The sequence below is a fragment of the Danaus plexippus genome, chromosome 19 (assembly GCF_018135715.1).
Source record: "Danaus plexippus chromosome 19, MEX_DaPlex, whole genome shotgun sequence".
Classification (NCBI taxonomy): Eukaryota; Metazoa; Arthropoda; class Insecta; order Lepidoptera; family Nymphalidae; genus Danaus; species Danaus plexippus.
In genome coordinates this window covers 3,921,398-3,947,833 of record NC_083549.1, presented here as the reverse complement: position 1 = coordinate 3,947,833, position 26,436 = coordinate 3,921,398, and the positions used below count along the sequence as shown (strand labels likewise).

Here is a 26,436-nt window from a genome sequence, read left to right as displayed (position 1 = left end):
GTGGGCAGAGATAACATCCCGTGAATGCAAAACGTCACGACTAAAGCACGCAACATGAAGCACAATAGAACGCTTCAATTTAACATGGTGGGCTCCGTCTAAGAAATTGGATTTTAATTTAATAGCTCTTCAGTACATTCAGAATTTAATAATAGCTCTTTGACTACACTTAAGACGCGGTAGGTAACAATGGTGATTTTCTGTTTTATTATATCATTGTCTATAACAGACAAGAGACTGAGGAAACGGGAATAGACGGAATCATTGAGTCAAAGCTTAGCTTAAATTATTATTTCAAAAGTGACTTATACATTCGGTTAATATCGCGCAAGTGTAAACTATTTAATTGATTATAATTTAATAGTGACTAGATTTTTATAATAGGAAACTGGTTTAAATTCATGGTTTATTTTAAAATTTACTTAAAAATTACTAATAGTTATATTATATCTACTATATATATCAAAAATATCCAATCAATATTTATAGTTCTCACATTGAAACTATTCCGTGCCTAATTGTAACGAAATGCGATTTGTTTCAAACGTAAATTCGTCAATGCAGATGGTTATCATCTTAATTCCTAACGGTTTCACCAATATGCAAATTGATTTTAATAAAGCCATTTCATAGAAATTTTAATGTCATAACTGTGTCTTTGGATATCTTATGTGAATCTACGCTATTAAAAGTTTCCATACTTGTCTTAAGCGAAGTCGTGACTGGATAAGGGCTTGTTACGTAGAAAATTTCATCTTCCATTTAAGAATACTTTATACGAGGATTTCTGCTATTAGACGGTGTTTTGTTATTTTGTTGCGATAAAATGAATAAAACTACTATCGAAAAGTAGTAGATATAACCAAATGTTTTGTTTCAAATATTTTCCATGGGAATGATTACTATATATAATGGTATCATATTAATATTACCGAAGAATTTCTTTTTTTTTTAATATTCATCAATACACAGTACATAACAAACACGGAACTACAGCAGCAAGTTGAATCGTGAAGAATTAAAGCAAATAAATATAATTAGTTGTTAATCCTAATCAATTATGTGTTAATTTTAATCCAAACGTGCTGCAAACACCCACACATAAACAAATTAGGTACATACATGACGTGATTGTTAAGTTTCTCTGTTAAATTAGTTCTGTGCTAATTATGCTTTAGAACTCTAATGAAATAAGCGTTGTTTGCAAATGACATTAACCCAGTATTCTACTATGCATGCAACACAATAATATTTCTAAATTAAGGTATTTCCAGCTTACATACTAATTCGATATTCCTCGTCGTGTCTGTGAAATTTTATTATAAAATTTTTATGATTTGTTTTCATAAATTCCTATCGTTATATCCCCTCTATGTACAGGGCTATAGAGGGATTAAAGTTTCCTTGGAACCAGTTTCTCGCAACAAGTTTCTCGTAGGACGCCGAGTGCCTTCATGAATAATAACAATGGCTTCCGTACTATATACATCTGGGCTATATTTTTCGCGACAGATAAGATGTAAGGAGAATATGAATGGTCATTGAGAATAAAGTGAAAGTTACAATGGAAAGCACTTCAATTTAATAAAACAAGTATTGTTCATATTATATCAGGTGTAAGCACAATCATTCAAATTGTCCTTTACATGTGACACGAAACCTCTCAGCATTCCATGGATTCATCGTGCGGGTGTCGGGTCCATCGAGTTGCAGGGAGAGGAGCTTCAACAGTGCCTATGACTTGCGACCCAGGTTTAAGGGGACTCTATCTAATGCTCACCTCCACCGTCCAAGCTCCTCTCTCTTTCAACCAAATTTGAAACGAACCTACTAGGGCTGCCTTCGACGCACATTCCAAGAATGAAATAATGTCACTTCTTCACAGGCCCAAGTCTTTTAGTAGATTTGGCTGTTTTACCTCTCGCTACTTCTACCGCGTACAAATTTACAACGAACCTATTCTTAGAGTGTTCGTTAGTGAGCTCGTAATTCTTATTGATTTTGATGGCATGGTCTTTGGGGATGTTGGTTTCCCAAGGAACCGTGAGCTCTCTTAGCACAACGCGCTTTACAATTCGCGAATATAAAAATATGTCTTGTCTGGAAGCCGACGCAGAAATCCTCTGGCAATTTATATTGTTTTTTATACGTATCCATCATTATAGTCCAATCCAAAGCCGCTTTAATGATAGAGTAAGGCTTGAGGTTTGATTTTGTAGCCCTAGTGCTTTTTCTGACAAAACTTATTGATCGCTGGTTTGGGATTATTTCTTTGGCTACCGAAAGACTAACCGCTTCACGTATGATTTCTAAATACCCTATCGTGACGACGCGAGTATTGACTGCTATCCAGGAGTACCCTACATCTCACCAGCAAATGCTTGTCCCAACTGCATCCCCGCAGATGTAACAAGTTTTTCGGTACCTTTATCCCATCTTACTAAATTATTCTGATCTGGGAGAGTCATGTGGAACGCATTGAGATAAAATTTTAGCAGTGCTGGCGACCAGTCATGAATAAAAGTGCGCCATTTTATTGCGAATGGGATGCAAAAATCTCCTACGTGTAGCCACTCATTCTGCTTTTCTAAACTCATTGAATCAACTTAAAATGTAATGAAATTACGCCATATTATTTTTTATATGATAGCTATTGATTTTTTATCTCATGTATATAGAGTTATAGAGCATAAAATATTTATAGACTTGGAAGCAGTCCGGAACGGAAACCTGAAGTTATTGAATTACTGGACCGCTATACTGAGAAACCTGTTGGATCTATTTGCTAACTGTAAGCTCGATAAGGAAATATTAATAATTACTATTCAAATAACCAGTACTCAATGGTGTTAAGGTTTTAATAACATTAAGGGCAAAACGGTAAACAAACTTATGTAGGATTACGTCTAAAGATATGCATTCAACATTCTTAAGAATAAAAAAATAGAATTTTGCAAGGATCATTCTGTATTTATTTCATTATAATTTTATTAATCTTTGTTTTAGTGTAGGTAAGCAATTTATAGGCAAATTATTGAAACGCAGACATAAATTTTATTCACAATTATAAATTATTTAGATTAAATGTAGTTTTAATTGAATTTATATCATTTGCATCTTGGAAGTATTAAAATAATTGTAAACATTTTATTATATAGAAATTTTTTAAGCCATAACCAGCTTAATGGATATCACATAATTGGAATAGTGAAATTCAATCATTTTTCTTTAAAAAGGTAATATAACGTGTACAAATATCTAGGTAAAGTAAAAACATTTCATTTTCATGTACGTCCAATTAACTGATTGAAAGGTTAACTTGACCCTCGTTAGATCATTTCCAAAGGAATTTGCACGTACTTTAACGATACTTCCAATTAGAGTTTCTTGGGCTAGAGCAACTCTAATTGATGTCAGGTTATCTTATTAATAGGATGCACGTAAAACTTTTTATTTATATACAAATAGGTTTTACTTAGAAAAAAATGTCTTCGACATTATATTAATTGATTTATGAAGTAACGGGGTAAAAAATATTTTAATTAATATTTATCGAAAACCCATCAATAATAGAATATTAATTGGGTGTTTATAATCATTATTAAAAAACTGGAAAGTAACAGTGGCACCGCGTTGAATAGCCAATTAATTAAAAAAATCAAAACAATCTGATACATATAATCAGACCGGTAATAATAACCGTAGTGGTATAATAAACGTAGAGTAATAATATAGTGTTAAATAGTTAACATAAGAAGTGAAGTTAACATCGGAAGTGATTATGTTTCGTTGCCCTGAACTCATGTTGAGGTAGATCGGGTCGGGCAATGAACGCTAGCCTACAAGGGCAATGATGATTGGTAGTACGTGAAAAGTAAAATTACACATCAAGTTATATATCGTATTATGCTCTTATTACCTTGTAAATATAAATTTATATAAAGATAGTTCATAGTTTTGTCAGGTATAAAAATGGCTCACAGAAATAGATGTCTGGCTAAATGAAGATATTAAAATGTATCTCACACCAGCTTTTAAGATTAAAACCGTCTGATGCAGACATGACTGTATTTCCGAGAAATAGTTATATACTCACTTTCATACTTAGTAATAAGTATGTACGTGCATCCAAAATGAATTCTTATAAATTTATAATATAACCAACATTTACTGAAACAGGCTTAATCTAGATAAGTGTATCAAATTAAATAACTATCTAACCTAAGTTAACAATAATAGGAAATAATTTGTTATTTCATCGCAGCACAATGAACTGTTATATCAAGATTATATACAGCAGGTTCCACGAAGTTCAGATCACGTCAAGATCGCGAACCAGAGATTAATATTTTAGGTAAACATATCGTTCGATCTGACTCGAAAGATGTTGACCTTGGTTTGCGTAACGGGATAAATAGTCAAGACGCTTGAATCAATTTAAGTCGGAGCAGGAATAAAAACATGTAATTGAGCCGCGACACGGATAATGGACCGAGTAAAAGGTGTTAGAAGTAAATTGTGGTGTCGAAAAATTCTTTCAAGATCATTCAGATTATTCGTGACGTCCGGTGATTTAGATAAAAAATATATATAGTTAGGATACAGCCTTGAATCCAGAGCGATCTCTTTCCACCGTCGAAGCGGAACGCTCAAATATTTGATCAGAAATTATTAGATAATCTGTGACAAGAGTCTTTCAACTGGCAACTGTCTTTTAAGTAAGCCTATAAAAAACTGGTATGTAATAAATAAAATTTTAAAATATATCCTATATAACAAAATCCTTAAATTTTACACAAACATCATTAGTGTATTAAATGAGATAGTAACCATTAAATAATAATTTGATAACATATATGTCGGAGCGTTAAATTCAAACTGTTTTGCATATTTATGACATGTAACACATTATATTCGTTATGAAAATTTATTAAAATAGATATATCAAAATCATGGGAGATAAACGCTAAAACAAAGCTAATTACCAACACAGCCGCTATCAATTAGGTTTAAATTTAATTAGCATATTTAATCAAAATTCTCCATTAGAGTTTCGTTCTGACTATGAAGTGGTTGATAAGAAAATTATATTATGTATTGGTCTAATAACGATTGTCAATTCACGGGTCAAAAGATCGACTGATGGTATTGATATAGAATTAATATAAATTGCACAGCAGGTGATCGTGGTTTTAGTTAACAAAGCAAGCTTCATACTAAAACTATAACGGTCTTATAGTTTTCAGTCAAGTCTAAATACCTACTTTACGTATTTCTGTTCTTCTGCGTTTTAAAACATTATGTATTTCATTAGGATAAGAAACGAAAAATTTAAAGCGTTTTTATTTCGCCATACAATTCGAATTTAATTTAATATAAGAAATAATCTTATAGAATTTTTTTAAATACACGTCCTTCCAATGATTTACGAAAGAAAATATTGTATATTTTCTTTCATAAATCATCTTCAATGAGATACATTTTAACTTATATGTCTTTCATAAAATAAAAGCTCATTGGTCATATATTATTTTGAATGGAATATTAGTAAGAGATATGTCAACGTACTCAGGTGTCCAACTATTGTTCGAGTAATTAACGAAATCATTAGTTATTTAACGACATATGAAAAGGAGCTCAGACTAAGTATATTATAAAAGGACATTAATCATATAGAATGTCTTTTCAGACGGTGCCATTGCCGGCTGGTTCCACCAACGTACTAGCCAAGCCGACCAAATACCATTACTATCCGCACAATCAACACATCTATTTACTACCGGAGTGTGCTATTCAACAGGTAATGTTGCCTCTCAAATATACTCAATACACATATTATTCGTTTCGATATTCTGAAGAACTCATTTATTGGATTGCTCCTGATATAATGAGCTGTTTTTGCCGATATATGATTTATATTTATTAAAATATGAATTTAGTTTTTAACCTTTAACATATATAATTTTCGTGTATTTTTCAGGTATGCAACGCTGTATACGTTCGTTTGAATTACACACAGCCTTTATGCGCTTGTCCAGCTCGGTACAGAGACCCATGCTCGGCGAGTTTGAACGCGGATGACCTGCATACCACTCGCCTAACCACCGATTCCAAAAAGAAGGTAATTCTGAAGTCAATACACAGTATTAACGGCGACGCGCAGGTAACATTGGAGCTTTAAAAGGAATAACAGTGTAACACGGGAACTGAACGATTAATAGGATTCATTAAATATACCTGTTAGAGCTAGCTATTTATTGATAGCATCTTAGGAATTATAGTCATTTGATTGAAAAACACGATTCAATGTTAGATTACTACGCAATTAGAGCATCGAATGATTATGTAAAATTGCATTGGAACATGTAGACGGCTAAACCGATCTGTTCGTTTTTTCAGTATGCAAAGAAGGCTGTAACATTGGTTAAGACATGCGAAGCTGTTTCCGAGATGCGAGAATGTCGTGCACCACGAGACTGGTCGTTATTGGCGTTGCAAAATATACGGACAGGAAAATCGCACTATTTAGTTATATGCCGATGTCCCGAAACTCATATTCTAGGTGAGATTGGTTTTAAGTGAAATTTAAAGTCAAATGTCAAATCTTATCAAGTTTGAATAGTTGTTATGTCAGCGAAGATTTTTTATGTATACAGTTCTTGTGTGTAGATGCGATAAAAGATTGCATTAATCTTGCAGAGGGGCCGATGTCTCACGATCAGCCGACGTATGCTTCGGTGCCTGGTATAAGGGTCTACGGTATGATGTGCGTTCGACCGACCACAGCTTATCACTCCAGTAAGTCCTGCTATCTACTAGCAACACTTCTCTTACATTAATACAGAATACTTTATGACTGGGATGGTGATTTATAAAGGTATTAGCGAGAAAGCAAAGAGATTTAATGCCGTATTGCTTCAAGGCAAACGCTATGCTATCTAAAAGGAATGTCGTAAAGAAGATTTAGTTCAGTCCGCACATCGAAAGATGTTCTATGGCTTGGTTTTAAATTAATTGTTATTACAATATCCACTTTACTACGGTAAAATTTATGAGTTATAAAATATACGTATGGTTTTAGATTTCATAAAATAGGAAAATTTACACGTGTAACATTTCCCTAAACATTTTTATAATCCTAATATCAATGACAACGTTCAGTAACGACAGGAAATTATTGAATATTTCGATTTAAATCGTCACATTTATTATTCAATACTGGTTAATATTTTATATAACTTCTAATTTACTAGCATTGTCGCTATAAGGGTGAAGTATTTTAATATAACTCTGCAAATACTTTTTTAGGAAAACTAGAGAAAGATATGCAAGCAAAACTATGTTACAAGCGGCGCATCAGTTAGGGAGTCTAGAATTAACAAACATATATTTTTTTAACTTAATTAATCTTGTACACGAAGAGAGCGGAACGATATTCATTTTTTGTAAATAAAAAATAAAATTTCAGGTTTCAACAATCGATACACACCGAGCGTTCAGAGCACCACGAGCACGTACAAAGTGGACTATTCTCAAGCCCACTCCTACGATAAACCCGTCTACAATAGATATCATACGCACAGCTATTTAGATTCAAACTTCTACAATAGACGGTCTAGAGCTGCACGCGTAAGGCGAATGACATCAGAATACCCTCCTTTCCCATGGTATAAGGTAAAGGAATTGGCACGATCGTTACATTGGATCAATTAAGAACAAACTTATCTTATTGTTGTAAAAGTAGGTTGGGTTCAAGATGGCCGTCTGCCTCGTTGAGCCCAACGAAAACTTACAATATTGATAACAAAACGCTTTTAGCTTTCTCATACCAGTTTAGTTACGTCCGATTCATTAATAATCGTATTGTAGTGTTGGATGCATTTAGTAGTTTTACGATTCTTCTGTACCTTCCCAGCATTTTATTTTATAAGTTCTAATATCCGTAGAATAATTTAATACTCATAAGTTAATGCTCTGCCAGAAAGCCATAGATTTAAGGACAAGTATTGGACCGTTTTAGACGACAATGGTTTATTTGGTGAATGTAATTTTAGTTATATTTTGTACACAAAATAATGTGATACGTATTCAGTGTTTTTGTGTATTACAATGCATTTATTATTTAAGTTTTTAAGTATACGCAATATTTATATCAAACCATATATCTTAGACGAATCGCTTTGTAAATAGTAGAATTAATTACAATATTTGTAATTAAAAACAAATAAAATAATATTAAATAAACGACTGTTTTCTTTGTGTCTTTTGATGAAGGGGACTGTGGATCTTTATGTAACAATCGTTGGATATTTCATCCAATTTCTCTTATTACATTACTATTGTAAGCTTTTGAAGCTAAATGCCGTTGAAATTGTGTAACATTGTATTGAAGACGGTGTTTTCTTGTTATTCTATTCATTCAACACAAAGAATCATTTCTTAATACCAAATCATTACAGCAACCGTTGTTACAATAACTTTTCCTTTAAAAAGATTGAGGACCATTAAAATAATTATTATTTTGAATAGTTTGAAAAATGTTATTATAATTATGTAAGTCACGATTAACGGATGTAACTCACCCAATACTTTTTGATCCACAACTATATCACAGGAATACATGGCTGCCATCAGTCTCTGGGGTTGCACTTGGAATGCCTTTCTGCAACCGTCCTTTACAGTCGACATTATTTGACCTATTAAAAATCACGTTTATATAATACTCCGGCTGTATGTTCATCGCAAACTCATTACCTACTGAAGATTTTAATTAGTTAAATCCTTCTAAAGCTAGTAGGATATAGAACCTTTTTAGTGTGTTTGTTTTGAAAAAAAAATATTCATACAGTCTATTTATATTGATGTTATAATTATTATACAAGATAAATAACTGAATGATCACAGGAACGTATCTAAAATCTCATCAGCGACTTTACTATCGACATCAAATTGTAATCAAGAACCAGTCATAACCATTTACAACAAGTCTGCATCATTAAAGCGACATAACCCTCAGGTATTTAACGTGTAAATGTAGCCTAGGTGTAATAAAATTAGTTTATGTTTATAGATATATAAAAAAGTTTAATTATTCTTTCTGTAATTGGTACGTACTAAATATACCGCTTTCCAAGAGAATGTGAGTTACATTCAGTTTTTGTTGAGATTTCACTATGTGGGTATTTTGAAATAGATAAAAGTTATGCCGACAAACATATTAATCGAATTAGATAATTTGTACCATTATGGTAATATATCAATATGTTGGATTTTAATTTAGCAATCATTTTTACTAGTATATAAAATGTTATATTTTATTAAGTTAATCGCATTGAGACAATTTAAATCATAATAATAGCATTTAAATTAAGAAAATAACACAGTCGTTTAGGAAGTTCACGTATCGATAACAACAACTTTTCCTACCTAATATTCAAAACTACCCGCATTAAGATACAATCTGTAAAATATTACAAGTCATTGAAACAAATTAGAATAATAAATAAACATATCTACCTGACAAAGGTCCGAAAGTATGTGAGGAATCTTCTTCAAGCTTTTCTAGAGTCCATTCTTCAACACAGAAAGCAACACCCATCATCGGCTCTTCACAGAGTGGTCCCGACAAAGAAGCCAATTGGAAACCACTGACAAAACTACCCTCATATTCGAACCTGGGATCTTCCTTAATAATATCTTCGTGATGCAAAAACTTGGTCTTATAATCCGTTGTTTGGTTCAAAAGCAAATTTGGACCGCAATTCCTAGGTCCTACTGACCAAATCTGATTGACGACATTCTTCCAATCTGGTCCTAACTTCGACGAAATGTTCTGTAACTCCGTTTTGAAAGCTTCAATCAGTTTCAACATCCTATCTGACAGGTGATGTTTCCCGTTTATATGGAGATCTTCTAATTTGTTTTCTATTTTATCATTGTTGTTTAATCCTTGTAACGTTTTTATATATTGAGATATAGCTTTTAGTAAATCAGCTGATTTTTCGAGGAGAGCCGTTATCACGTTTGGTAATGGTTTAGCTCGTATTCTTATTTTGCTTTGTTTATTGTTTGTGTATACCGTTATAACGGGATCTATGTCAGTGGCGTTTCCTTTATCGATATTCTGAGAATCGATTTCCTCATTCGCCATATCAACTTTCGGTGGTTCGACTATCGTTTCTCTGAACGGTACTATTGGTTCAGAGACAGTTATTGGTATTTTCGCATATAGATTTCTGTAATCGTCATTAGCACTTCAATATTATACTACTACTACGTTAAATAAAAACGTATGTTTTAAGATATGTTACATCCAAAAAAAAACATCGCTATTTATTTCATGAAAGATGTATATATTTTTGGACCTCTTATATATTAATCAGTGTATCTTGTGCAATAAATTAAAGAATACATTAAAATAAAATAAATAAAATGCAAAAAGAAAACAAATAAAAAAATAATGATGTCTCACTTGAGATCCTCTAAGCATCTCTGTAGATGTACTTCACCAGCTGTCACTAAAACATGTTCACCGCTCTCTTGTAATAACACTTGAACACACGAGTCCGATTGATTTAATAGTTTCAAACCTGTTTGAACGAATTAAAAAAAAATAAGATAATAATATATTGAAAATAAAATTCAGTTAATGAGATCTAAGACTTTACCGAGTTTTATTCATTTAAATGAAACGAATATTTTTCGGATACAAACTATATACACATCTCGTCTGCCCGTGATCACGGTTGCTGAAAAGTAACCGAAACGTCGGGAGTAGGTACGTAGTTTTAAACAAAAAAATAAAGCACGCGTAGTATATCCGAAAAATATTAGTTTCATTTAAAATTCAGTGTTAGAGTGTTTATACGATGATTATTTTCAATTTTTGTAATTATGTTTTTAACAAAAGTCATGTTGAGTTAATACATAATTTAAAATTTCTTGTATCGAAATCGATTAATTTATTCTTTCTGTATTTAAAATATTCCCAAATACATTGTATATGCAATGTTTTCTTTCATTGTTTTAATAAGGTCTTCCAAAGGCTACGCTACTTGGGATTCTCATGTCATCCGTGTATAAATTGATCTATATAAATACATTAAATGCAATTAGCATATAAATCGTCTTATAAATAAATTTTATTATATTTTAAAAAGGTTCATATATCATATATTTGTAAGTGATGTAAAGAATAGTATGCAAAATATTCTCACTAATCTGTAATATTAATATGGATAGTGTTTAGACTAAATGTAATATTTTTTTAAGTGATTAGAACATTATCCCCACCTTTAACAAGCTGAGGCAACTGTGATGGGTATGTGGGTTCTATGGCAACCCTAAGTATTGGCACTGCTGCATATTGAATCTCACTGAACGATGGACATGCTACTGTGCTACTTAATGTTGCTGTTTTTAATATATGATCTTCAAGACCACCAATACCTAGAAAAAATACAAAAACAGGTTGTCATTTTAGTTCAGATTCAAATGGAGCAGAAATTTTATATTAACTTAGTACCTATAACATTGCCGGCAACTGCTTCTTCTAAATCTTCTAATTCTCTTCCCATTAGTACGTATAGAGATTTGATCCTGCAAAAAGATATATGTAATTCTATATATATATATATATATATATATATATGATTACATTTTATAAATAAATAACTGTAATTGTAACTTACTCAGCACAAGTTATATGTTCGTCGCTCTGTAAGTCTTTTAATTTCTTATTGGGATCTATATTGAACTCCTTGTTCATCAGTACCTGGGATGGATCGTGTTTTGGACCCAGTACATAAAGTTTATCCCCTTTCTTAATTCTACCACTAAATATTCTAGCGAACGCTATAAATGCTGTATCGTCACCATCTTCCTTTTCTTGTTCATCTGTTGCGTGTTTTTCTTTATCATTTTCAACTAATTCCTCTGTTTTAACTGGAATTGGTTCAGATTTCTCACTATGTTTCAGAGCATCACGCATTTGTCTTGCTCTTTCTCGTCGCAACGCCATTTCTTCCGGTGTAAGCGCTTTGGGTTTGTTTGAAGGCAACATACTTTTATCTATGCTAAACATTTTAGATATAAATACAATCACAGGTCTATCGTTGCTACTATCACAGGCAAGGAAATCTTTTTTGAGTTCCTTTGTTTCGTCCGAATAAGATTCGAAATCGCGTATACGTGAACACATTAATTTCTCAACTTTCTCGGGTAGTATTTCCTTTGGAGATGGTAGCTTCCTACACACCATATCTAAAACTGTATTGGACAAAGGCAGCCATTGCATCATCAGTGACTGCAGTTGGACCCTACTGTCCGTGTGTCTTAGATCTCGTGTTGTAAGTTTGATACCTAATTTTTCACACATGCTAGGTACTTTTTCTTTGTCATTTCTTAGAACAATCGTTTCATAAATATTCCAAAGATTGTCAAGAACGAGCTGGACGAAAAGCGGTTTCTTAGCTTTCTCTTGGGCACCTTTCATAAAACGCTTAGTTTTTGGATTCAAATAAAAATCACCCCAAAGTACCTTAGTGAGAAGCTCTTCTTTGACACCTGTTGCAATAAAACAAAATTATAGATATACATATTACTACAATCTTTTGCCACTTCATTTAAAAAATATATTATTATGTTTTATACAGTTATATAAAAACAATAGTTCTTGTATATTAATGTATGTACATATGCATATTGAAAATGTTATTAATGGGTAAAATAATTATTCAATACATTTATATGTACTAACAATAGAGATAACATACAATAAATTCAAAACTAGACAAATTATGAACTTGAAAACATACCAAGTTTATCAGAAAAAAGTTTCGCAAAAGTGTGCACAGTGAAACCCCATCCATCTATAGCACTCGCAAAAACAACATTCCCTTGCTCAGGTGAGAAATACAGGTTGGAGTCGTCTGAATCTTCTAAAGCTGACGTCCAATCATAGAAATTATTGTCCTCTTTTGGGTTCGGTTTCTGTCGCTTTTAGTATGAATATAAATAATTATAAATAAAATAAGTTTGTTATTTGTACAAACAGCTTAGTAAAAACTCCACTGTTTAAGGTGGTTGTGATGTGACTTAAACACTCTTAATATAGTATCATGAACTTTGTACATAAGTAATTATGTTATTTAATCTATAATTTCACCACATTGACTGAAGGTAAGAATAAAAATATTTTTCTTATGTAATCATCTAATAACATTGCCTTATTTTTGTTTATTAGATATCCCATATTCAATTGAAAGAATATTTAACAGTTAAATTCAAAAGAACTGCATTATATTTTAATGTAAATGATAGGTTTTTTTAATTTAGTATAAACATAGAATCTTGAATCTTGGACAGTGACCCAATGCCTATATATTTATAGATAAAGTGATGGAACAAGAAAACATTTATATACCTGTTTATCAATCAATGTTTCTTCATTTTCTAATACTTCTGATGCAAAAAGTTCACCCATTACAGCATTGACTTGTTCCAACAATTGTGCTATATGAACATATGCATCTAGCGCTGTCATTTTCATCTCCACAATGAGCCGGTCAATTTTATTGAATACTAAAACTGCTTTCATATTTTCTGAATATGCCTGTTTTAATACCAGCCTTGTTTGCGGACATACACCTTCTACTACATCAACCTGTGGGAAAGTAATGACATAAGTTAAAAATTTTAAAGTTCAATTTTCTTTGATTTAATCATAATTATATATACTAAATAATAAATCTCAAAATTCTAAAGTGTTTAAGGAACCATATAACAAATGAATATTATTCTTATAAGAAATTATAACAAATAAATTTAATTTGAAGTCTTAACACTTACAACTACTATTGCACCATCACATAATCGGACTGCAGTTGACACTTCACTTGAAAAATCAATATGCCCCGGAGAATCAATCAAATTTACAAGATGTTCTTCACCTTCCAATGCATGATACAATGCTATACTACTGCTTTTCATAGTGATACCCCTCTCCTGTTCATCAGGCCTGCTATCCATGTAGCGAAGTTTTCCAGACAATCTTTGCGATATAATACCATTGCTCGATATTAAAGAATCTGCCAGGGTTGTTTTTCCATGATCCACGTGTGCTACGATACATATATTTCGAATCTGCGAAGTTTTCTTTTGAAGTTCTAAAAGTTTCGTTGAACTTACTAGTCTCATTTTGTTTATCTTATAATTTATTTAAACTTGTTATATATTGTACAAACAATTCTTGCTAATTTAATACAGCAACTTCATATATTGTGAGTAAGTAATTGCAAAAAATTGCACAACGTGAGAAAATCCAAAAATATTGCAATGTTGACATGTCAATGTCACTCTGACATTTTTAGCTGTCTTTTCCGTTCAGAAATACGGCTCTGTGTGCCTCTACACATTAAACGATATTATTTGTAAAGAGTTCATTTCATAAAAATGCTGTAAATTCATAATTTGTAACACAAAGATAATATTTAAAACTTTTTATATATAATTTTTTTTAATTGTATGTGATCTAGATTTTGAATGAAGGGTTCCGTAGCAATAAGTTGATGACATAATATAAAAGTTATTGTAGTGCGTTGTAACTTTGATCGATATTTTATAAAAAAAATAACTTGGTTTAACGTAGTGTTTGTATGAACGACAAAGTTGTATTTGCGTATTTTTAAAATGTATTATTTTTTTAAAACCAATAATGATATTTCGTTCAAACCAATTTTAGTTGAAAGTTTCCTTTGAAGTCTACAGCATATATTTTTTTTAAGTTTTCACATTTTTTCACTTTGGAAGCGTTTATCTTTCAAACAATTCATTTTGACGAAAAATGGTTTTAGGAACCTTAAAGCCCTATTCATAAACACCCACCACGTATAGGTTAGTTGAAAAAAAAATTCTTTAAATTAGTTCCATGTATGGACTGTTCCCCTTTAATTTTTAAATTTATTAAATTTTATTCAAAATTCGAATAGCGGTTACCAGAATATATTAACCTACAAAGTAGGTAGGCCTTCAACCACGTAGGCCTAACAGTTTCGGAAATAAATGGGTGTGACATTCGGACGGACAGATGGACAGACAGACACGACAAATCTATAAGGGTTCTGTTTTTTGTCATTGGGCTACGGAACCCTAAAAAGTAGTTTTAATTAATATTATATATCGTATAAAAAGGTAACTCTGCCAATGTTTAAAGAACTGGTTTCATCTCATCCTTAAGTATTGTAGTGGTGAAGATTGTCCCACTATTTATTGTAAGCGCTGTAAGAAAATGATAAATATAGTGGCTGTGTAAGGAGTAAGAGTGTTAAAAATATGAGTGTGTAAATATATTTACCTAATTAATAAAATATTGATTAAGCCCAAAAAAACACAATATGTCCGAATTCTTAATTCTCGAGAATTAATAAAGGTTATATTATTATCGAAATTAATGTTGCAACTTTCAAAGTTACATGTTTTTTAAATCAAAAAGTATGAAAATATTGGAGAAATAGCTAAAAGTGACATACTGACAAATAAATAAAAGATGCCTATAAGTGTAAAATTTTGAACTTGAATTATATTTTGATGAAATGAAATAATTTCTAATTGATTGGAAACTATTAATTGTTTCCTACATAAAGAAAACCAAATTCAGTGAGAGGCCCTAGGGCATCCTCATCCCCCAAAATAACCAATATCTATTTGATAGCGGAATTTGTGATTTAGGTTCTTTAAACATTTGTGGGAAATCATTGATACGTCACATTGAATTACAGGCAATAATTATACGGAGAAATTAGATAATAGTCTATCTATATAAAGGACACTTGTCCCACTTTTAGATTCTATTACAGTCAATTTTCATAGCATAGAAAGCTTTCATTTTATATCAAATCCATCCTTTGTAAAGAAGAATTTTTATTAATAAAAAAGTTTGTAACATTTAAACTTTCCAAATCCTCTAAAGTGAAAGAAGAGAGATATCTTAAAATATAAATGAATTATTAGGTACTAATAAAAAGCTCTCAATACCATTTTAACAATGACTTATAAGTCATTTAAATATTCTTATGGAAGTAATAACAAATTTTTATGACTGTTACTGACTGACTGGCTGACTGACTGACTTAAAAAAATATAGCTCAAACTTTTTAAAGATTATTTTTATCAACATGTATGAATTTCTTTTTACTTGGGAGGTTTCAGTTTGTCTTCTTTTCAATAAATGCTGATGTAGGTATGGTCAGAGAGAAATTCTATTGCTTCAATTCTAGGGCGCAATTGTAAAACTATTTGCGATTGAGTAAATAAGAGCTAAGGTAAAATTAAAAGTTACAAAATTATGTTCTTTCTAACAGGAAAATATCAGCTTCATAGTTTTAATATAACTTTAGAGTTTGAATGGATGTCTACATAGAAAAAAAAAATAGTCTTTTAAATTGGTTTTATATTTGGAACGTGAAAATATAATTTAGAGTTCATTAAAATAATATGGGTTTTGGTAAAATCGTAAAAAGGATAGATAAATTTATTTAACCTTGGACCAACTTCAAAGGCCTCCATAGTGGGCAGTATTTATATTGACTTTCCTACTAGTAGCGTGATTGAGTCTGAACTAGCTAATTGAATTTCCGCGTTTTGAATTGTTTTTCCGCTAAATAAAACCCGCATTCAGTCCAAATCAAGAAAATAATATTTAAGGCTCAAATTCACAATAAAATTTAAACTTTCTAGAGTCCAAAATAATGAAAGCTATATTGATCTATCTTTTTGGGGTAAAATAATAAGTTTAATAGGATGAGGAATAATAGTAATAAGAGATTTTTATTTATTGAATGATCCTTCAACCAAAATGTAAGAAAAAAATTAAAGTACTTAATTTAAGGGTAAGTAAAGAGGAAGCAGACTCGGCATACACTTCTTTTCAATTGCACCTACCTGTTCAAATACTGCGACTCAAAAGGATTTATTTACAAAGTTTTACTTAAAATAGTGTACATAAAACAATAAGATACTGCTCGGTTTAAAAGTACTGTTGTAAATTGATATTGATAAATGTTATTATTTTCTTGTATTTTCAAGTTCTCCAACCATAGACACTTATTCAATACAAACGTTATAATTAGATTTTAAAACAATCGGAAAGTTCCGCCGAAGTAATATATATATTATATGAACAATTCCTTTATGAAAATAAAATAAGATGAAAGACAACAGGTGTTGTGTTGTGTGTAGGTACACACACGCACATTTGTAATAAAAATATGAAATAATCAACAACATTTCTCAACTATTATAATGATATGTTACTCGTGACCTATTCGATACTCATTATCGACTCGGAGCTGTAGCGTGAAGTTTTTCTTAAATTGAATGGAATTGGAAATATATAATTAATGGCGGAAAGCTGTTTCAAGATATAAAAGAATCAAATAATAAACTATCCCTTAACATTCGGCAACAAGTTTTACGTATTATCAGGTTGAAGATACGTAAATGCCTACACGAGGCCATGGCTCAGTTTTCTAGCTAATGTAATATATGAAATAAATAGCCTGACTATCTAAATCGTTTTAGTTTACGCATTAAACTTTTTTAAATTACAAATTAAACTTTTTATATTTATATTTTCAATTGTTTCTTTATGCTTATAAATTAAAGGTTTCTTTATGCTTTTAAATATTAATTTTAAAAATACATACAGTATTTAAATACGTTGTAACAAAAACATACACAAGAATTTTGTACACGTTGGATTTTTGTTCAGTTTTCTTTCATGAAGACGGGCCATCATCATAATAATTTAAAGGAGATAAGTATACATTTTTTCTAATAATTGTTTATTACCAGCATATATAAATATTTGAGACAATTTAATACGAATAAAAAGTCTGACGGGTAAATTTAATATGATAAAGATAGTATAATCGAGCTCTGGACTGCGACTTCAGGAACTTTTCGAGTATGTGTGTACTTTTAAAATATGGATATGAAATTTGTTTTAAACCATAAACATATAGAATTTTCAAAGCCACAATATCTAAGTTTTTGAAAAAGGGCATGATTTAGACAGCCAGAAGTCCTACTGTAGGTAATAGAAAAAAAAAATATGTACTATACTATTTATTGTGAAAAGAAACTTGCCATTATTAAATTGCATGTCGAGCAAGCTGATAGCACTAATAGGAATTCTTAGAATGATAACCATTTGCTTCCCTTTTGTCTTATTTTTTCTGTAGTACATTTACAAACGGCATATAAAATACATCATGCGTAAAACATCATTCAAGAATTACGCTGACGTTGAAAATATGTCTTGTAAGAAATAGAAATATAATATCTCAGGAAACAGAAGAAATTCTTGTTCTGGTTCTATTGAAACATATTTATATTTTTTAATACAATGTGTAGGTAAGAAAAAATAATGTTGCAGAGAAGGTAAACAGTGCTACTGCAACTATTTTCGACATGTAAGTAATTACTATTATTTTTTAAAAATAAAAACTACCATGTTTTCATTATTATTTTTTATAGAATATTTAAATATTTCACTTCCGTGGCCTATTCATTTTTCCACCTTCCTTAAACAATGCAATCTCGGTAAATAACTAAAACAAATTATTAAGTAATCTTTTACTTTTACTTCATTCATCACTATGACTAACAATTTGACACACAATTAGAAGCTTTTTCAATTAAATGATCTCGTGAAGAATTACAATAATATTAGCGTATCATTTACAATAACTGTATGGCTGTAAAAAGTAATAAAATATAGGTTTAATATCGTTAACATTATATTCAAGATGTAAACAGATACATATTTTCCAATATAAGTTTCCTATTGATTGTGTAATAACTATTTATGTTAGATTTAGTATATAATATTTCAGAGTTAAAATTAATCATTTTATGAATATATTGAGGCCTAGATTTAAAAATATAAAAAAATTATCAGTAGGTAAATTGAAAGAGTTTGTTTTCATAAGAATTGTTAGTTAGCTAATGTTGATATTATGATAAATGCTAACAATATTAAATAGTTGTTAGCATTATTGTTATTAAAAAAGAGATATTCTTTATAAATTAAGATAATTTTTAACAATGGCACTTAGTAAGAAAAACTTATTCAATTTAAAATAAAGACTTTAATTAAAGCAGCAGTGACGTGAATCAGCTGCATACGACATCATGCCGCGATGATTGTGCCAAAAGCTGCTAGCAACGTTTAATTTAATATTCACATTCTTATAATTGCTTTTCGTTAAATATAATTATATATTAATTTTATGCTGAAGTAATGCTTATTTGGTATTTTTTTGACTTCAATTGTTAGGATAGAATTTAAAATTATAGAGACTTATGCAGATAAAACTATATTTTTGACTACTCGAAGCTCGTATTGGTAAACATTTTGTTTTTTTTTTCCACCAAACGATTTGATTAAGTTGCATCCGTGTTTAAAGAGAGGGTAGACGAGTCTTCCATCGTGCCATTAGGACATAAAATTGTCAACGAATTTACGTAAGTTAAATAGGAAAGGAATGTTAAATTTAAATTTGTAGTACTGTTTGTGTTTTCTTGGAAATTATTAAAAGTTGTCTAACTTAATATCGCTTTACTTTGATGTTATATTCAGGTACGAAAAACAGGAAGTAGTTAAAATTATTCTAATATGATAGAATATATACACAATAGAATATATAGAGTATATGATACTAGGATATGGACATACGTATATTATTTTGGTATCGAAGTAATACCATATCCCACAATAGGATAAATTGATATATGTCTATACGTTTCAATATCTATTAAAATTCTAAAAGAGATATTTTTAAAATAATTTTGGTATGTGTATTTGTTGTTATATGAAAATAATACTGTATTATTTTAACAAATTCAGTTTTGCGACTCGATATGAATAATAATTTACAAGGAGGAGCATCGTTTGATTTTTGTATTTTTAAAACGGCTATATTTCTTTTATTTCCACAAAATTTCATATGCAAGAGTTTTTATCACTATTAAATTATGAGTAAGAAATGATCTTTATTGCATTTATTCAAATCAATTACAATCTGTCAATGCAAATTGAACAGTGACCTTGCACCTCCTAATTTAATTATGTGGCTCGCCTCAAGGATGACGTGGACAATCCACTGGAATTGAAGAGTAAGATTAGGTGTAAGCTACCTCACTGACAGTTAGAAGTCATATTCGGTTGTCAAATGAGTAATGAAATTTAAATACTTGTGTCAATAAAATTAAAAAATACATTTCTTGATGTGATTTATATACCTACGTCTGTTTCAATACAATTGATACATTTAAGACATAGGATCATAACTTTCTTGTTTCCTGAATGTAAATGTTATATGCCACTGCGTTAGGTATTTAGCTATTGTCTTTATGTATATTTTAAATACCTGAAATATATTTTCGAAACGGACTTTCGCGATTCTATTAAAATGAAATAAGAAAATCTTATTTCTTCAGAGAAATATATCTGAGAATATACAATCATATAACTGTTGCCACACCACGAGATCTCAAGAGAAAATTAGAGATTTGAGTTTCTAGCCATCGCGAAATACAATTTGTTTAAACTTCAAGAGACTTCCATTATTATTTTGGTTTCTTTAATTATACTGTTGTTGTGTTAGTAAATAAAAATTAGTCTGTATAGTTTAAATAATATTCGTCTGTGCGACTTTACTATCTATTGCGTACTTTGGTATCAGTGTTTGTTGCTTACACGAAATGTTTTCTTGGAAAAGAAACAATAATTATTCCGTTTTTATTCCCCAATTGACACATAACGGCCTTGTGTCAATCAAAACAGGCGAGTAAAAAAAATCAGAAGTCTTCAGAGCATTTGAGTTATTTAAAAATGAAGTTCGCAACTTGAGTCTGAATTATGAATTTAAAAATATTATCTCCGTTAATTCACCTTTGTTCTACTTATTTTTATTAATATACTTTTTTTGTAATGATTTCTGAAATAAATTATAATATTTGTAGACATTTTCCTTTGTAGTTTTTGTTTTTAACCTCTGGAATAATTCCTACTGTTTTTTAGTTATTATTGGAAACTATTACTACGAATAGAGCCATAGAGAATATTTTCAAGTACTAAGTTATTTTTTATGTTTGTCTTTGATAAACGATTTCGTGACCTACGATTTTTTCTAACATCTTTTATTTTCACTTTATAATTTACAGATATGACTAGAGAAATACATATTTAGTACATCTCAATCATTAAAACTTACTATTTTTTTATTGGTTTTTCAACTTTCAAAGAATTAATTTAAATTGCTTCTTGAGATACCGCAAATTAATGCTGCGTTTGCTTTCGGTTTATGAAAATAAAGTATATATATAGAAGTTTGAGAACAAGCAATTGATTCTCGAAAATTAAAATGTTTTAAACATCGTCTAAAAGAAATAAAATTAATATATAATTTTCTTTATAAGGAGTTCTCCGTAAAGATAAATAGTTTTATGTATAAACATTTTTTTGGTGTTTTGCAGCGTATAGCGATGTTTGTCTAGATTTAAAATTGAAAATGTACCTCTTTCGAGTTTTATTGTAATACACTGTGATTATCATCTTATTTTAGTTTTTAATATCAACAAATTAAATATTTTCAAAGTACTTGGATGGTAAAGTGCTTATGCAATGTAATATATTACATTTAAATTAAAAATATTTCAATCCGGCCCTACACCCGTATCTATTTGATAACAATGCATTGAATAGCATTGTTCTCTTGCAGTCTTGAGCTGAGTTGACAGATCACTCTAATTACATCATCCTTAATGAATGACTCAAGAATTCCTCATTGGTCCTTGGAATCAATAACGTTCCTCGACATACCATGAACGACATCATGTCAAAAGGAATTAGCACAAACCTCAAAGATTTGCCTTAAGACCCACAACCGTTAATTAATCGTACGTAGGTGGTAAACTTAATGCTTGTAATTAAGCAAAATTTAATTTCAAAACATTTCTATGTCACACTTAAGTAAAACCTTTATCTGTACGTTCGTTTCATTTTCGATTGTAATAATAAATATTTATATATTTTAATGTATACTTTCAATTTGAATTTTTGATTCAAAACTTTTATTCTTATTTATAGTTTGTATGAAATATTGGCTCCACTATTTTTATTTTTATTTTTATTTTTATTTTTAGACCAATAAATGACAATGTGTTAAAAGAATGTGATGCAATATTTATTTTTTAAAATTAGATGCATGTCAAAAGGTATGGCTGTAAAAGGACAACGCGAAGTTACAATTTTATAAAAAGAAAAAACAAAGCAAATCAAATCTACGCAACTCTTATAGCAACAACTACTATAAGGTAAACTCTTTCATGCTCCGGCTTTGTGAAAAAAAAAATTATTAATATGAATATTTAGTGTAAAGCTGAACATATAAAATGTTTAGTTTTAAAATATGTTTTTGTTATTTTATCATATTTTATTTGACGCTGACATTAAAAACTGACGATTGGATACGAATGTGGTAAATATGTTTTGTAATTTACTACCAATTTTATCTGCTGTATATAATTTCGAGGGAAGTTGTGGTGTTTTTGTGGTTATTTTAAATTGAATATTGCATTTATAGAAAATGTTTTGTCCAAGTATCAATTTGATTTAAATTATCGTATTCATTTTGATTTAAATGAAGGCTTAAGTTTTAATAAGCTCAAGTGTCTCTGGGTCGTAAGCCAGGGAGGATAACGTATATAATATGCCGTCATAGATATTAAAGTTATTATTGCATTCTTAGTATTTCGAACTAGTAGGGTTATTGTTATAGTTTGTAGAGAATATTTAATATCAAATTAATTAACAACTATTATAAAATATTCTAACTTTTATCTTTTTATTGATATAATTACCACTACCTTCAATATTGAAGAAATAATATTATTTATGTCGATGATTTTGTAACACATACATATATTTTAAAGACATGCATACATAATATTGTACTATTTATGCTATTACTTAACTTACGAATGTTATAAATATATCAACATGGAGGTAGTTGATATTTTTAAATGAATTGTTACAAATTAGTTATACAGGTAATTGACACGTGTTATATAATAAGTATATTTGGATTAAAAAGCCAGTGTTTGTCAGGATACAGTTGTTAATTAACACGAAGCTAAGTGATAGAGACACTGTGGGCTACATTTTATCAGTGAACACAAACGATCTGTTAACGTCTACAAAGTGTTAAATGTTTTTAAACAATAAAATGGTAGGTTTTTTACTTGGACATTCTGACAATATGATGAAAATTTTAGAAATTTCTATATCCGTTCTGTTACTTAAAATGGGGCTTTATAGAAGTTGGATGAAGTTTTAATAAGTTATAAAGAGTACTATCAACAATAATGAAATTAAATATAGCTGTTTAAGTTTTTGATATTATAATATTAAAGTAATAAATAACGTTGACCTTTAATTGAGAAATGTACTAATATTTGTATTCACTCAGATTTTAATCGACCTATTGTGACATTAAGCGGCTGTCGCACAAAGATAAGGGGCATGAAATTTAAAAGCTTATTCCAACAATTTTCTAGAATAAATCAACATTAATTTAAATATTAAATCTAAGGTATAATACCTAATATCTTTTTCACTATAACGCAAATCCCTTCAGATGAGCAACAGTAAAAAAAAAATATTAAAATATTCATTAAATTTCTAGATTCAAGACGTTTTTAAAGTACACTTTTAATTTTAGTAATTTTAGAATTACCAGCGAATACAAGAGACTTTGGCTGAAGAAATGATATACTATTAACAAAGACCATTACATTTCAGGCACATTTAATTGTCAACATGAAGCCAGAAAAATAATGAAAGGGAATCGTCGCGGCCTTTGCTTTGAGATTCATAAGATGTATTAATTACACTTTAAAAGGTACGTTTGCCGTGTAAGCTTATTATAGTAATTTATTTATGTTTGTGTTGATTTTACACGTATGAACCTTTACTTAATTTTTTGTGTGATTTGTACAATTATTGTAGGACAATTTGTAGTTTTTCGTCTAGTATAAGTGCTACTGGTCTCACTTTGATTATTAAACATTGTATATATATTGATAAATGATTATAATAATCAACAATATTTGCTTGCAGACTGAATTGCATTTCATGTTTCGAAATACGATTTGGCCTTTTAGTTTAAGTTGTTGTACTTTTCCATCATTATAACAGAAATCAGTTATAATCTACATTTTATAGCTGTATAGGGCGTTGATATAAACGTATTTTTCTTACACAACTTATTTCACCTACTGTTTTGATTACTCGATTTTAATTTCATGTCATAATAAAATGTTCTGTATTCAATTTAAAGATACTACAATTGATATTGGTAAAACATTGTCGGAAATATTTAATACTGTGTAAGCGTTGTCCAAACTTACAAATTATTAAACATTACCTTTTCATATTTAAATACAGAAAAAAAATTGCAATCTCTTTCACATTAATGGTTTTATAACAAGTATTTTATACAAATCAATTACAAACCCGTTTCTTTTAAATAATGTAAATTAATACATATCGAAGTTTTTTGTCAGTTATGTTGTCATCCAGGCTTTAAGTTTTTATTACTTTATAGGAATTATGTAGGCTCAGGACAAAAAATACACACATATATATATATATATATATATATATATATATATATATATATATATATATTTATGTGTGTGTGTGTGTGTGTATATGTCTATCCTATTATTGTCACAGAAAAGAACAAATATTTGATAATATTTAAAAGTTGTTATTATTTATGAAAGCAATACCTAGTTTGCATTATAATTGAGTATACTAAAATATTATATTAAAATTGTTTGTACTTATGTTTTCACGGTTAGACAATTTCAAATTAATATGAAATTAAGTACGCAGTTGACCTGAAAAATAGTTACTACGATGCCAGTTGAAAAATGTTAACAGCACTGTTAATATTTAGCAGGAAAAATGCATGCTTGAACTTAAAAACAAGTTTTATACGAAGACATGGCTTGTAAATTAACGTGTCAGAAATTTTACCAATTAAAACTACTTGCAACATATATATTTCAAAAAAACACAGCTGTGGAATCGTTTTTAGTATTTTTTTAGCAACTTCAAGTACCCGTGAACATTAACTTAAGTAGACATTTGTTATAAAATATTGTTTCTATGGTACTATTGAAAGATTAGAATTGTCAGTATGGATTAATTTTGATTATGACATAATACAATAATAACGTAAGACAGGCAAGTTCTTCATATGATACACAACTCTTTGAAGAGATAAAAATTTTCAATGCTCGCAGTTCAACTTTCCATAGTAAAAAATACCATTATAGCAAAATTTTTATTGGAATTAATAATGATTAGTTAGGTGGTATATAAACCATTTATTTCTCGTAGTTTCTGAAATCACTAAATAATATTTTAGTTAGCTTTTAGGTTTTGTAGGAATTATTAATTTGTGAAATCGGCTTATAGCTTTTAAAACTATGTTCATTTACAAATATAAAACTTTGAATGAGTTTTTTCATTTGTTTTATAAGAATATTTTGTTCTATTTGTTTCAGGTAACAGACACATTTTACCGGAAAGATAAACTTATTTTGATTTAATATAAAAAAAAAACAGATTGAATATTTGAATATCAGCAAAAAGTCATTGATAACAAATAAAATTTATAGAAATTTTTATGCGGACGAATGCTTTTTAAGATGGTATAATTTATGCTCGCTGCATAAAACTTAATATTTTATAATAACGACGTCCCGGTTGCGAAATGTAGCTTTTCATTTATTAAATTACTGCGGCTCTTGTACATTTCTCTTTACTCACATCTTTGGGGATGATAATTTTTTTATGTTCCATTTCGTTATGTACATGACGGTGGGTCAACATCAGGATTAATTGCAAATGTGATTACACTGTTAAGCGACATGAAAATTTTGCATAACAATTTAATAACCAAATGTGTTCACCTCTCTGAGCATACATTTTTATTCGCTGTTTTCAACTATAATGGAGGAAGGTATTGTAGAAATTTTAATGGAAATCATAATTTTTGTACATCTACTACGCTCACTATTTTATTCTTGTTTCCAATTCAAAAAACATTTCATATTTTTTGGTATATATTCAGTTGATTAATTTGCTTTATTTGTTTACTGCCATTGAAGTCATATCATATACTATAACATTTTATTAACGGTTTATTTTTAAACAAACCAGAGAGAACCAATTTGTCTTTAATGGAAAAGTAGAGATATAGTTTCGTTAATTAAGCCCGTATTGAAATTTAAAACATAACAAATGATTGATATTCTTATAACATGCTATTATATATATTTTTGTTTTTGTATCTGGTACGG

General features: G+C 29.7%; 2 protein-coding genes across 4 annotated transcripts in view; one reads left to right on the top strand and one right to left on the bottom strand.

Moving 5' to 3' along the window:
* Positions 1-8,244, top strand: part of LOC116767840 (uncharacterized) — a 31,588-nt gene extending 23,344 nt beyond the window's left edge. The window contains exons 2-6 of the mRNA XM_032658327.2: positions 5,690-5,800; positions 5,981-6,121; positions 6,400-6,562; positions 6,700-6,798; positions 7,469-8,244. Coding sequence (XP_032514218.1) covers positions 5,690-5,800; positions 5,981-6,121; positions 6,400-6,562; positions 6,700-6,798; positions 7,469-7,713 — 759 coding nt within the window. The 3' untranslated portion in view covers positions 7,714-8,244. The remainder of the gene's footprint in view (positions 1-5,689; positions 5,801-5,980; positions 6,122-6,399; positions 6,563-6,699; positions 6,799-7,468) is intronic.
* Positions 1-14,338, bottom strand: part of LOC116767839 (elongation factor-like GTPase 1) — a 62,119-nt gene extending 47,781 nt beyond the window's left edge. The window contains exons 1-9 of one of the 3 annotated variants that reach the window (XM_032658326.2): positions 13,849-14,338; positions 13,424-13,663; positions 12,816-12,996; positions 11,691-12,564; positions 11,525-11,598; positions 11,293-11,448; positions 10,472-10,589; positions 9,517-10,235; positions 8,583-8,696 (exon numbers count right to left, since the gene is read on the bottom strand). In XM_032658326.2, coding sequence (XP_032514217.2) covers positions 8,583-8,696; positions 9,517-10,235; positions 10,472-10,589; positions 11,293-11,448; positions 11,525-11,598; positions 11,691-12,564; positions 12,816-12,996; positions 13,424-13,663; positions 13,849-14,196 — 2,824 coding nt within the window. In that variant the 5' untranslated portion in view covers positions 14,197-14,338. The remainder of the gene's footprint in view (positions 1-8,582; positions 8,697-9,516; positions 10,236-10,471; positions 10,590-11,292; positions 11,449-11,524; positions 11,599-11,690; positions 12,565-12,815; positions 12,997-13,423; positions 13,664-13,848) is intronic. The other 2 variants (XM_032658325.2, XM_061523592.1) reach the window with 2 other exon arrangements.
* Positions 14,339-26,436: the final 12,098 nt, after the last annotated feature.